Source organism: Rhineura floridana, chromosome 5 (assembly GCF_030035675.1).
Source record: "Rhineura floridana isolate rRhiFlo1 chromosome 5, rRhiFlo1.hap2, whole genome shotgun sequence".
NCBI lineage: Eukaryota > Metazoa > Chordata > Lepidosauria > Squamata > Rhineuridae > Rhineura > Rhineura floridana.
Window position 1 is genome coordinate 71,283,776 of NC_084484.1, and position 13,453 is coordinate 71,297,228.

The 13,453-nt window shown below is 42.8% G+C and overlaps 1 protein-coding gene across 11 annotated transcripts in view; it reads left to right on the forward strand.

Moving 5' to 3' along the window:
• TBL1X (transducin beta like 1 X-linked) overlaps positions 1–13,453 on the forward strand; it is a 262,884-nt gene that overhangs the window by 213,539 nt on the left and 35,892 nt on the right. For 10 of the 11 annotated variants that reach the window (XM_061627078.1, XM_061627077.1, XM_061627081.1 and 7 more), the window contains one exon: positions 11,912–12,057. In XM_061627078.1, the coding sequence (XP_061483062.1) occupies positions 11,912–12,057 (146 nt within the window). Of the gene's footprint in view, positions 1–11,911; positions 12,058–12,276; positions 12,374–13,453 lie in introns of those variants that run through there. The other variant, XM_061627085.1, reaches the window with a different exon arrangement.

Sequence of the window (13,453 nt, forward strand, 5' to 3'; positions counted from 1 at the left end):
ATTCAGATGTCTTGGGATATGTCATGTGCTGGCCAGCTGGCCCATGCACACCCCCATACCCCTTATCCTCATCATCCGTGTTCACCTGACCCGCCAGGGATTGTAGATCAGGGAGGTGCCGTGTGACCATCATGTTTCAAAGCTCAGCAGTTGCATGTAGCGGCCCTCACACTTAATTTGGAGCCTTCTGGATGGGGGGCAAGGGTGTTTGGGGGCCAGGTCAGACTTCCAGGCAGACCAGGGGTACAAGAGTCAGTCCACATTATTTTACCCTCCCCCTGGACTGGACACTTCCCCATGACGGCATTATAGTGTTTTTGGCCTGAAGCTACAGGCCTGGTTGCCTGATATTCAGGGGGAGGGATCTTCCCTTACAAAGTTTCAGTCTAGTGTCGCAGTGCCTGGGAGCAGACCCATGGGGGTTTGAGGGACATGCTCCTCCGGAATGGGGGTTGCCTACCCGGCAGTGGAATTGCCTACCTGGGACGGTCTATTTGGTTTTGGTATATGCAGGTGCAGGCCGTCAGGAGGTGGAAGTAGGGGGCGCATGGAATACATTCACCCTGGGGGCGAGTCTGAAGGTCCGTGACCCAACTGTTCACGATTGTTTCTGTTTTGGCAGGTTGCTGGATGGGGATGGAGCAGACGCGCAGCCTACTCTGCAGCCATGGCATGATCTCATAGGCTGGCCTTGGGGCCACAAACGCACATTGGTTCACAGCTGGGCCTCTGATGGTGGGCCACAGTTTGGTGGCTGGGTCGACAGAGTATGCACTGGAATGGTCTCCTACCCATGTTGTTCCAGCAGGGTTCAGGGCGGAAGGTTCTGCAGGTGGTGTTCATTCCCCTGGGTGGGAATTACCTTGGTTACTGAAGGGCAAGACATGTGAGGACATGCAGTTGAGGCCACAATAGCATCTGTTCGTCTGCTGTGGTCAGACAAGAAAGGCAAGGCCCTCAGTGGCAGGCATGTGAGGACATGCAGTTGAGGCCTCGGTAGCCTTGGGTCGTCTGCTGTGGTCAGACATGGAGGGCAAGGCCCTCAGTGGAAGGCATGTGAGGACATGCAGTTGAGGCCACAATAGCCTCTGGTCGTCTGCTGTGGTCAGACAGGGAGGGCAAGGCCCTCAGTGGCAGGCATGTGAGGACATGCAGTTGAGGCCACAATAGCCTCTGGTCGTCTGCTGTGGTCAGACAGGGAGGGCAAGGCCCTCAGTGGCAGGCATGTGAGGACATGCAGTTGAGGCCTTGGTAGCCTTGGGTCGTCTGCTGTGGTCAGACATGGAGGGCAAGGCCCTCAGTAGCAGGCATGCGTGGACATGCAGTTCGTGGGGCAACGATGGCATCTTTTTGATGGACCTGCAGAGGGGTCTGCACGAGATTCTTATCGGGTGTGGGGTAAAGGGAGACTAAGCAGAGGCTTGTCCCCCTTTTGTGGCAAAGAAGTGCGGGAAAAGGTTTAAAGGGAAAGGGCAGCTAGGTGACACCTTTAGGCACCTTTGGGGGTGATTGGCGGTCCGGGGGCCTGCAGCTCAGGGCTATACGGCTATATATTCCAGCTACTCACAGTCTGGCAAGTGCAGTGGGATTTCTTGCCACCACATGTATTGAATAGAGTAGAGAAGCAAGTCCCCCTGGGTGTGATGGGCCTTGATGAAGGTCCATCACTTTCAGAGGCAACTATATGGCAAAAACATGGCCACTCCCAGGTTTTGCATCAGTGCAATTCTGGATTGGCGGTCCGGGGGCCTGCAGCTCAGGGCTATACGGCTATATATTCCAGCTACTCACAGTCTGGCAAGTGCAGTGGGATTTCTTGCCACCACATGTATTGAATAGAGTAGAGAAGCAAGTCCCGCTGGGTGTGATGGGCCTTGATGAAGGTCCATCACTTTCAGAGGCAACTATATGGCAAAAACATGGCCACTCCCAGGTTTTGCATCAGTGCAATTCTGGATGAATGCCCATCCTTAGAACTAGAGATGGAATCCTTTCCTTTTTTATTTTCATGTGGTCATTAACAATCCAATTCCTTTTTCTTCCAATCTTAATTTTTCCTATCTCCTCTGATATTTTTTTCTTTGCAGAGAATCATCAATATTATAACAACTATTTATTAATGAGTCTCCACTGGTATTGATCTTTATTCTGAACTCTGTAATTATTGCCTATTTACATTCCTTTTCAACTGCATTGCAGAGCAGATTAAGGTAGATAATCAAGACAATGCCTTCCCCCCTGCTGCTTAAAATCAACACCTCATTCCCCCCTGCTGCTTTCTGTCTGTCAATTACAGCCAGCACTTGATTGACATCAGTGAAAGGGAATACACATTTGAAGAGCTCATATAGAAAGTAGATCATAGAATAGTAGAGTTGGAAGCGGCCTATAAGGCCATCAAGTCCCCTGCTTCATGCAGGAATCCAAATCAAAGCATTCCTGACAAATGGCTGTCCAGCTGCCTCTTGAATGCCTTCAGATCAATCAAAGTATCACTAACACTATCACTCACGCTATCAATGATTTCAAAGCGAATTGGAAAAAAAACAAATTGGAAAAAAAGAAGAATGAATCGGAAACCAGGTGCAGAGAGTTGTACTTCAAAATTCTCTCCACAAAGATAGAGAATATCAGAAATAATAATTAATGCAATGGCAAATCCGATTGTTGCAGAAATGGAGCCCAATCGTTACTTAGAACTCTCTTTGTGTGAGGACCTAGCAATCAACAGGCCATTCTTCTGGCCTTCTCAGCTGCTAGACAGGTTTTAGAACTAGGAGAATATGCTTCTAGGGAAGCAAAGCTATTTTTGTGCTGAAAGCATAAAAAAACAGTAAATGTACCTCTTCAAAATACTTACTTCATCTTCATTGTGCACAGCTGTGAAAAAGCTTTAGAAAGATGTTTCTTGTTAGGCATCTACTAACAGGTCTGTCACTGCCATTTAAGAGTTGGGGAAACTATTTCCAAGGATCTCATTACATCATTTTTTTCTTTTTTTCCCCCACGTTGTTTTAGAAAGCACTCCCAAGGCCCAGATGTTGTAGAGTGCGAGATATTTTCCAGCAGACATATCTGGTTACTTGGCAAAGCAGCATAGGTGGTTGAAACAACTCAGGGCTGGAGATATGGTTAGAATGCTGGCAAAATTGCTCTCTTCAATGTCACTTCTTTTCTTTTTTTGTAGCTGCAATGATGCATTTCAATTCTGTCCAAGACTCTTTTCTGGAAATTATGAGGTCTCAGCTGCCTCTATATGAACGTCTACAAATCTTCAAAGTCAGATAACTTCTTAATATGCATTCCACACTTTAAAAAAATTCTTTCATTATTATACATCATTTTTCTTATATGCTGTATTATGCCAAAATGTTCCCTCTTGAAACAAATAATAATGCATTCAAAATCAGTGTTATCAGGATCAGTAGTGTAGTGGCAAATTTAAAAGTGCAGGGTCCCTTCATAATAGTCACATGACATCCCCTCATACCCCTCACAGCCATGCCCTTCTGAGATTATGCAACTTCCTAAAATAATTTTATTTATTGAATTTATATCCTGCCCTTACTCCCAAAGAAGCCCAGGGTGGCAATACAATAAAATTGTATTTTATTCAATAAAACTAAGCTTTCAGTCTCTGCGATTGATAAGTGAGTTGTTTGGACACCAGGAATCCCTGGGGTCCTAAAGAGCTACTGTTTCCCCCTCCCCTGCACAAGCTAGTAGCTTCTGTCTCCTTGTAATCTCGATTTGAGATTAGGTACACCTTCTAAATTATCTTCTGCAGATTCTACTACACAGTAAGTATGGGTGGATGTTAAAAAATCCCATGGTCTACATGCCTACTCAGAGAAGCAAGCCTCTTTGTGTTTAATGGGGCTTACTCCCAGGTAAGTGAGTACAGGATTGTAGCCTAGGCTTTTTTGTGAGGAAGCAGCAGAGAAGAGTTCATGGTGAAAGGGCCCCTTGTACACACCAACCTGGGAGTAAGCACACTTGAATATAATTGGGACTTATGCATGCATCTAAACACACAATAATCGTGCCACATTGGTTGAAGCCTGGAGGTGTACTAAGCGGGATAGGGGGTAGAGGAAAAAACATGTCCTTTCCTTTATAAAGATGCATCATTTTGGTTAAAGGAAGCAAAGTTTGATGCCTATGATATAAGCACTATGACTGCAGTCCAATTCATGTCTACTTAGAAGTAGCTTCTCCCATGTAAGTATGTGTTGAATTGCAGTCTAGGTCCTCCTTTGCAGCCATTTTACACCTCCTTATATATCTTCACAACAAGCCTGTGAGGTAGGTTGGGTCCAAGGAATCAAATGAGCTTCAGAGCTGAGTAGGGATTTCCAATCCTTTTTGCTCAAAAATGAAAAAGAAAAAAATGCTGCTGTTATTGTGAAGTATTAATAAATAACTACAACAAATGAATCAGTGCTTGATTTTTAACTATCTAAATCTTGAATTTATCCCAGCTTGAGCAGCAGAATAGAATTGCAATAAATCTTAAATCACTTTCAACCTCCCCCATCTAAAATATTGTGCCTGATTGTGCACTGAATGTAGCATTACCAACCTAAGATCAGCAGATGAAAGACCTACAGTAACATAAGTCCACCTCCCCAACAGATACGCACACCCAGCTATATGGATCCTCTCTCTGTGTGTGTCCCTCCCTCCCTCCCTTTCTCTCCTTGAACAACCCCCCTGCCTTCAGAAAGCTCCTCCCTGGGGCAAAGGAAAGGAAGCACTCACTGGCAGACAACACATCTTCAGTATGCAGTGACCTATCCACAACTCCTTCACAACTCCTTTAAAAAGCAAGCTCATATCACTACTCCAAAGCTTGCTGCTGGCTGGCAGTCTGAGCTTGCAGTGATCATAAGTAAGTAAGTAAGGCTGTCCAACCTCCTCTCTGTGTAAACTTCTATCTCTCAGATCCTATTGGCTCTCCCCACAACAACAAATGGTAGGAGCCAATCAGCAAGGGGAATCCATGCTGACTGCTTATTGGCTGTAGTGACTGGGAATTGCACAACATGATTGGGTGTAGAGACAGAGGGACTCTAGGAGGAGGCGGGGTGGGGTCCACCTCCAAACAAAGTAATGGAAGGGCATCCCGGGGTGTCCCATTGCAAAAATACACCTGGTCAGGATCATGCTTACTTGGTGCATACCTCCCTGCTACATACTTTGTAACGAGAAAAAGAATCACAATATTTATGAGCAAAGGAAGCAGATAGTTACAGCACAGACATTAAGGGCCAGATTCATAAAACTAACAGCATAAATTATGAATCTGAATGGCTAAATGTTGCATGACATATTTTTGCTGCATATTTTTGCCATGTTGTAATACTTTTCTGTTCGAATTGAATTTTTTCCCTTTTCACTTGGTATATGATAGTGTTCTATGATATTTCTATTTATGGTAGTCGTATGGAAGTTGTTTTTCAAGATCTAAAAGCAGACTAGTTTTTTTTATGATCTAAAATAATGGATTCCTCTGGCGTTCATTTCTGAAGGAATCAGAACAAGGAGTGGGATAGCTGTCTCCTACATCCAAAGATTTCTCTTAATTACAGTTGTGAGTTCGTAACACATGGACACCATTTCTCAAACAATGTTATCTGAGTGAAAGTTTATCTTCCCGCATCCTGAATTGAATGATTCTGGTGGTTGACATTAGACCAACACACTTATTTTTATTTTTATTTTCTCTTCCTCCAGTGTCTTCATGGGAGAAAACACTCTCCTTTTTCATATAATCTGTTTTGGACTCTGCCAATCATTGTTTTTTCTTAAGGGCTGTTTCTCATAATATGCCTGCCATCCTCTGGGTGATGGATGCTCCATAAAGTGAGCCATTCCATATATACTAGATTGTCTTGTGAACTGGCTTCTATTGCTTATCTCTGCCAGATCTTGCTGGTGGCAACAGAACACCCCATGGGGACTTACCTATCCAGTAAGCCAGTATCCTCAAACAGCTCATGCATGAAGTAGTTGCCATGTAGAGGCCACTTCAAGCAGCCTCCACAGTGGTTATATCTTAAGAAGTGGCCTTGAGTTGCACATTCATTTTTAAACCTGGCAAATGTATTTGAGAAACTCCAGTGTAAAGATAATATTTAGCATGGGATTTCTAGCAGATTATCATGTATTTTTTTTCTTGATTTTCCTTTTTGTGTAGCTAGAGTTCAAAATACAAATGTGACCCATAAATCGCTTGTGAAGAGAGCACATATATCACTTCAGAACTATCAGAAGTGAATCATTCACCACTTCCACTTGCCACATGGACACCCCTTTCATGTTTGATAAAGCATGTATGTGTTTTGTAGACAGATACCTTTTCCCCCTCCCAAGACTTGTTTGTCTTTGTAGAAGCAGGAGCTGCTATAGAAAAAACACTAATACAGGCGAAGCTTCTGCTGTGTTTTCAGTATACCAACATGTAAATTAATGTGTGTGTGTGTTATGTGCTTTCAAGTTGATTATGACTTACAGCAACCCTATGAATCAGCGACCTCCAGTAGCATCTGTTGTAAACCACCCTGTTCAGATCTTGTAAGTTCAGGTCTATGGCTTCCTTTATGGAATCAATCTCTTGTTTGTTCTTTTTTTCCTACTTCCTTCTATTTTTCCCAACATTATTGTCTTTTCTAGTGAATCATGTCTTCTCATTATGTGTCCAAAGTACGATAACCTCAGTTCCATCATTTTAGCTTCTAGTGATAGTTCTGGTTTATGTGACCAATTATGTGTCTTTTTCACGGTCCATGGTATCCGCAAAACTCTCCTCCAACACCACATTTCAAATGAGTTGATTTTTCTCTTATCCACTTTTTTCACTGTCCAACTTTCATATTCGTACATAGAGATGTAAATTAAATCACTGGAGTAATATTTTTAGTCCATTTCTCTTTTCTCCATTTGGTCCATGGAAATGGGCTGCCTTCAAGCTGATCCCAACTTATGGCGACCCTACGAATAGGGTTGTCATGGTAAGCGGTATTCAGAGGGGTTTTTCCATTGCCTCTGAGGCTGAGAGGCAGTGACTGGCCCAAGGTCACCCAGTGAGCTTCATGACTATGTGGGGATTCGAACCCTGCTCTTCCAGGTCGTTGTCCAGCACCTTAGCCACTACACCACACTGGCTCTCTATTCGGTCCATAGGACATAGTTAATATGCTATGAATCCACTAAATATTCATGAATATTTGAACTGTTGCAAAGGCAAGTTCAGTCTATAGAAATGTTTTTGCAAGCAGTGCTGCTTTCTTGAGGGCAAGTGCAGTTTTTCTGATCAGTTTTTCTGAGACAGAAGCAGCAGGTCCTAGCACCTATCAGTGTGCTGTTCTAAAAGGGCAAAGACTTGCTAGAAGCTGGAGCCAAGGGCGTATGGGACATGGGCTGGAAAGTGTGAAGAAAGGAGATGCTGATTTTTTTTGTCTCAGTGATATGAACTAGCAAACAAGTCTTTGATTCCCAGTCTCTATTAATATATAATATAGTGATTTCAGCATTAAATAACTTTTAAGGGGCATTGTGAAGTTCCAGTTCTTCAGATCATGTTGTTGCTGTTGTTGTTTAAAATAATAATTTAAAAAATCTTCCACCTCCCACTTCAGAAATGGACTAGACACTTTATAGCAAAAAGAAAAGGGAATCATTTTCCAACAGGCCATTGACTCAGTTACACGAATTTTCAATGACAATTTAGCTCACAATATCACACTATTAAGAAGCACAGCTTACAAACTAATTGAGCTCTTGACAGGTGGGGCATTTTCACTTTAAAATGTTTGAAGACAGCTTCTGGTTCGAGGAAGAAGTGTGGTGGATTTCACAAAGTTTTTGTAATGTTAGATTAATTCTGTGGTAATAATATGGTGATAATTGTGCTCTAGTAATTCCAACCACAAAAGTATCTTTCAAAAGTTATCCCAGCTGCAAAATAGCTTGCAAAAGACAGCCCTTGGTGTTGCCTTTTAAAAACAAAATTCTTCAGGCAAATCATTTATTTTTAAACTTTTAAGTATCATTTCTTTTTAAATAATCCCTGTAGCACAATTGAGTTTACTGTGTTTCCAGTCCTGAAGTGTGCCTTAGTTTTGAAATTTTGATTTGGTACATTTTTGCAGTGTTTTCTGTAATCACAGCAGCTCAAAATAGTGCTGCTATGCTATCACTATAAAAATCACAACAAAGCTCACCCAGCACTTCAACTGCTCAGCAATGCTTATCTTTGTGCTTGTGGTTACACAAAGATTAACTGCTATAAAAATGTCTGTGAAGTTGCCTCCTGTTGACACTAAATGGGGTGGAGATGATTAATTGGGATGTAATGTTGGTTACTTAGTGTCAATAGCCAAGAATAGAGGTAACATAGCCAATCTGTTCATCATGGTTATGATGGGCTACTGTTTTGCCAGTTTCCTTCTGTGTCCAGTTGCTTCTGTGCCAGTGTCAACCATTGTTCATAGTAAATGTGGTTATTCATTTAAGACATTTATATACCGCCTAATCGTTCACATTTCTAAGTGGTGAGCTATTCATAAAATAAAACGATAAAAGCATCATAAACCCAAACACTACTTTAAAATGCCTGCTGGGACAAAAAAGTTTTAGTCACACACCTGAAGTTCAACAAGGAGGGTGCCGGTCTAATCTTTGTTGAGAGGGAGTGTCACAGCTTTGGACCCCCTACACTGAAAGCATGGCTCCCAGTTGTGCATCTGAACCATGGAGACCACCAACAGAGACTCCCCCTAAGATCTCACTGATCAGGCCAGGATATAAGGGATCAAGCAGTCCTTAAAACATCCTGCACCCAAGTTGTTAAGGGCCTTGTAAATTAATCCAAGAACCTTGAACTTGGCCTAGTAACTTATTGGCAGCCAGTGCAAGCTTTTAAGCACCAGAGTTATGTGCTGGCAGTAGTCTGTCCTCATCAATAGTCTAGTCGTAGCATTTTGCACCAGCTGGAGCTTCCACACTAGGCTCAAGAGTAACCTCATATAGAGTGCATTGCAATAATCAAGCCTGAGGTTACCAGTGCATGAATCACCACAGCCAGGCTATCCTTCTCCAAGAATGGCTGTAGTTGGTGCATTAGCCATAGCTGGTTAAAGGCACTCCTAGCCATTGAGGTTACCTGATCCACAAGTGACAAAGATAGATCCAGCAGCACCCCAAACTATGCACCTGATCTTTCAGAGGGAGAGTAACCCCATCTAAACAGATGCATGGACAATCTTCAGGACACTGGAACTATCCAAACACAGTATCTCTGTCTTCCCAGAGTTCAAGCTCAGTTTATTAGCCCTCATCCATTCCACAGCTGCATCCAGACAGCGTTCCAGACCATGCTTAGCCTCTCCTGACTCAGATGTTATGGATAAATAGAGCTGAGAACACTTTCCCCCAAATGCCTATTGACCACTTCCAAAGGCTTCATATAGATGTAAAACAGCACTGATGGCAGGTTTGTGCCTTGCGGCACAGTATAGGACAAACACAATGGGGCTGAGACATGGTCTCCCAATGCTATTCTCGGGTCGTGGCCCTGCAGCTAGGAACGGAACCAGCCCCTGACAGCCCTCCCACAGAACTGGTCCAGGAGGATACCATGGTCAATGGTATCAAAAAAAGCCAATGGAAGACCAAGAAGCAGAAAAGATGCATTCCCCCATCTGGCTCTCAATACAGAACATCCATCAAAGTGACCACGGCTGATTCAGTCCTAAAACCATGCCCTGAACCCAGATTGAAATGGATCTAGCTAGTCTCTACCCTCCAGGAATTCCTGCAACTGCTCTGCCACTACTCTCTCTACTACCTTTCCCCACAAAAGGGGATTTTTGCAGCTGGGATGTAGCTATTATAAACTAGAAGATACAGGGTGGGCTTCTTCAGAAGTGGGTGCACTACTGCTTTATTTATTTATTTATTGTAATATTTCTACCGCGCCTTCCAGCCAAAAGGCCCTCAAGGCGGCTTACAAAAGAGCACCCGTATAAAAACACACCAATAAAACAATAATATATCAATAAAACATAAATAATACATAAATAAAACAATAAACAAAAACAATACGATTGGTAATACATTTCAAAGTTAACACAAACTACCTCCCCCCTCACTTTGGCAAAATAGGTATTATAGGCATTGGGCTACTTTGCAAGGCTAGCCACACTCTCTCAGTCATAGTCCTATCCCCATAGTTCTGGGAGTGGCGCGGCCCTCTCAGCCCGCGGAAGCCAGGGCTCCCGCTTATGATGGCTGCGGGATGGTGGTTCTGGCCCTGGAGCCACTGGTTCACCTTGTGAGGGTCCCAAAGGTGGAGTCCAATGGGGGGAGGGAGGGAGAGCGAGAAGCCGCCGGAGGCCTTTCCTCGCCGTGGCCTTGATTAAGGGCAGCAGGCACAACTCTGTCATGTATTCACTGCACCCTGGACCCACCCAGTCTGTCCCCCTCAACTGGTTTTCATCAGGTTAATTAGCCAGTATTTGCAAATAAGCCTGCTTTGAAACTCTGATTTATAGCCTGCATGAGGGCAGAGATAAATCTTCACCGGCCTGATGCCCTCCTACAGATATCCCTCCAGCTTGGAATCCAGCTTCTGTATCAGCCTCAGCCAGCATGATAGATCATGCTTCCTTAGGAATAAGGCTTGTCCCAAGTCCTTTCAAGAATCCAGTTTACCTCACATTTATTATATTCAGAGCAGCAGATGAGTTGGGATTAGCTTTGTGATAAAGATTTCCTTGATGGAACAGAAAGATTGATAATCAGGGATCTCAGCTGAACAATTTCATACTAGAAGATTGCCACTTTCTTCACTTCTTCTATTAGCTTATCTTTTATCTGTACTTCCTCCAACATCTTGTTGGTCTCTAGGTCAGTAGCACAGCTCTGCTTTTCATTAGAAGTCTCATGCTACCTCATGATTGCACATGAACTGCACTTCACACAATTCAGTTGTATGAATACTTGTTAAAAGTAAATTGCTGACATAGGGGAGGCTATTGGATTTGGGACCCTGTTGTGGCAAGATTGTTTTTTAAAAAACAGCTCCCCCCCCCGTGGTCCTGATCAGGATCAGGGCCCCCACACCTGCTATATTTATTGGGGATGGGATCCTATTCAAGCAAAAGAGAGATCTCTTCCTTGCAAAAAGCAGACACAAGGTACTTGATTCAGATCTGTTCAGAACCGCACCAGGGGCAAAAGGATTAAAGCCCTCTTTATCCCCCCATGTCAGGCCCTAATCTGATTTGGGTCACCACAATTTACTTTTTACTTTTTAATTTACAATTTACTTTTTAAAAAATCATGAAATTGTTAATTGCATAAATGGTGTTGCCACTAATAGGTCTGGGCTAGTGTGGTATATTTCCTGTTTGCTGTGGCCTGCAGAGAAAGTGTGCATGTAGAAAGTCTGCCTTTTTGGGGTGGCTGATCGGTTCTCATTTCCTTTCAGTACTATGCATGTCAGATTAATCTGGTAATGCGAACTGTGGGCAGAAGGTTGAAAAGGCGCCTTTGTTTTTCAACATGAGAGAATTGTGCTCCTGTGTGAGCACTGAATTGCAACTGTGCTTTGGCATATAAATACAGCCTGTGCACTGAAAAAGTTAAAGCATCAAATGTGTGTGTGTGTTTTTAAAAAGAACATGTTAACTGCTTAGCACTAATGACTTTCCCCCCAAGTACACATTCTGTGCAAAGTATGTTTGCAAATGAATGTTAGAAAGGGACTATTGTCGTTCTTTGAACTAATCTGGGAAATTGATCCTCCTTGGTTGGGTTGGCAAAGGTTTAAGCAGTGTTGTATTTAGGGTATGTGTCACATTAGACTGTTTAGATTTCATATCATGGCTTCCTTTTCTGCTTTTAGGTTTCTCCCATTCAGCCTTTACATTTGGAATAGAGAGTCATATTAGCCAATCCAATATCAATGGAACACTAGTGCCACCTGCTGCCCTCATCTCCATACTTCAGAAAGGCCTGCAATATGTGGAAGCAGAGATCAGCATCAACGAGGCAAGTATCACTGTTGTCTTACGTGGAAACACACCACTTGAGTGTATATATCAAGTATGTTAGATATTCAACAATGTGTCTGTTCTGATTGACTTTAACATTTGACAGGGGAAAGTGAAAGCATGTAAAAGTTATTTCCCTCCAGTTTATCTCAAATAAAGTTTGGTTGCCTCTTTTTCTTTTGTGAAAGGCTCCAAGATCTGCCATGTCTGTTGATAGTTTTGGACATTTATGTTTTTGGAGAGTTTCTGTGCATGAAAAATAGAATTGTTTCAATTTCTCATACAACTTCAAGGAGGCAACAAAAGTCTATCAGGTATAAGCAATAACTCTTGTTAAAGACTTTTACACTTGATATATATTGATATATTTATTTTCAGATTTATGTCTGGCCACAAGACTCCCTCTTTTCGCCTATGCAAAGCCAACTTTGCCAGTCACTCCAGCTTATGCTAAACAAACAAACAAAAGCCGATAATGGGAATGATTCAGGTCTGCAGTGTAGTAATGCGAATTTCTGAGTGTGTGGTATTTGATGAATCCAAAGAGGAAAAACGAGATCAAAGATATCCATACATGCAATCTTCAAAAACTGTGTCTTATCTGAACACATGGAACAGCTATTACTCTGCCACCACATGTTCAGTATGCCACCTTTCGATGCACCTAAAAGATTGTCCCAGGCTATCGTCTGAAGGCACATGAGGCCAGCACCAGGTCTGGTCAGTGTCTGGATGGGAGACTGCCAGGGAACCATATGTAAGCCATCTCAGGTTTCTGTGATAAAAAGAAAGGTGGGGTATAAATGTAATAAATAAATAAATAAATTGTGAGAACTGGCGTTAAAGCTGTTGCATAGAGAAGTGTTCTCTTTAAGTAAAATATATGTTTCCTGGAAGGTAGGGGTTGTCTGAAAGGTTTAAAAATTAACTGGATAAATTATATTGAGGACTACCCTATAATTCTAGTTGCCCTCATCCACATGTAGCAGTAGCAATAAAAGCCATTGTTTCTCTCTGTTGTTGTTCCTCTTCCCTTTGTTTCTCTCTCTTCTCTTTCCTTATCTTTGTTCAGAAATCTTTGACCACAGGATGAAGGTACAGGTATACCCTGCTTAACGTTGCCTCGCTATAACGTACTTGCTCCATACGTCCCCATACCCCGCTTAACGTTTGCGCGCTTCGCAATAACGTACATTTTATTGGCATGATGCCGCTGCCATCTAGTGGTGATTGCATGCAGTACAAGTGAAGACAATTGCTTCACTTAAAGTAGATTTTCACTTAAAGTATACTCTCCGGTCCCATTGCGAATGTTAAAGCGGGGTATGCCTGTATTTGGGTGGGTTCAGAGGTTTGCTGGAGCAGTAAACATATTTAATATCAATAAAATGTGA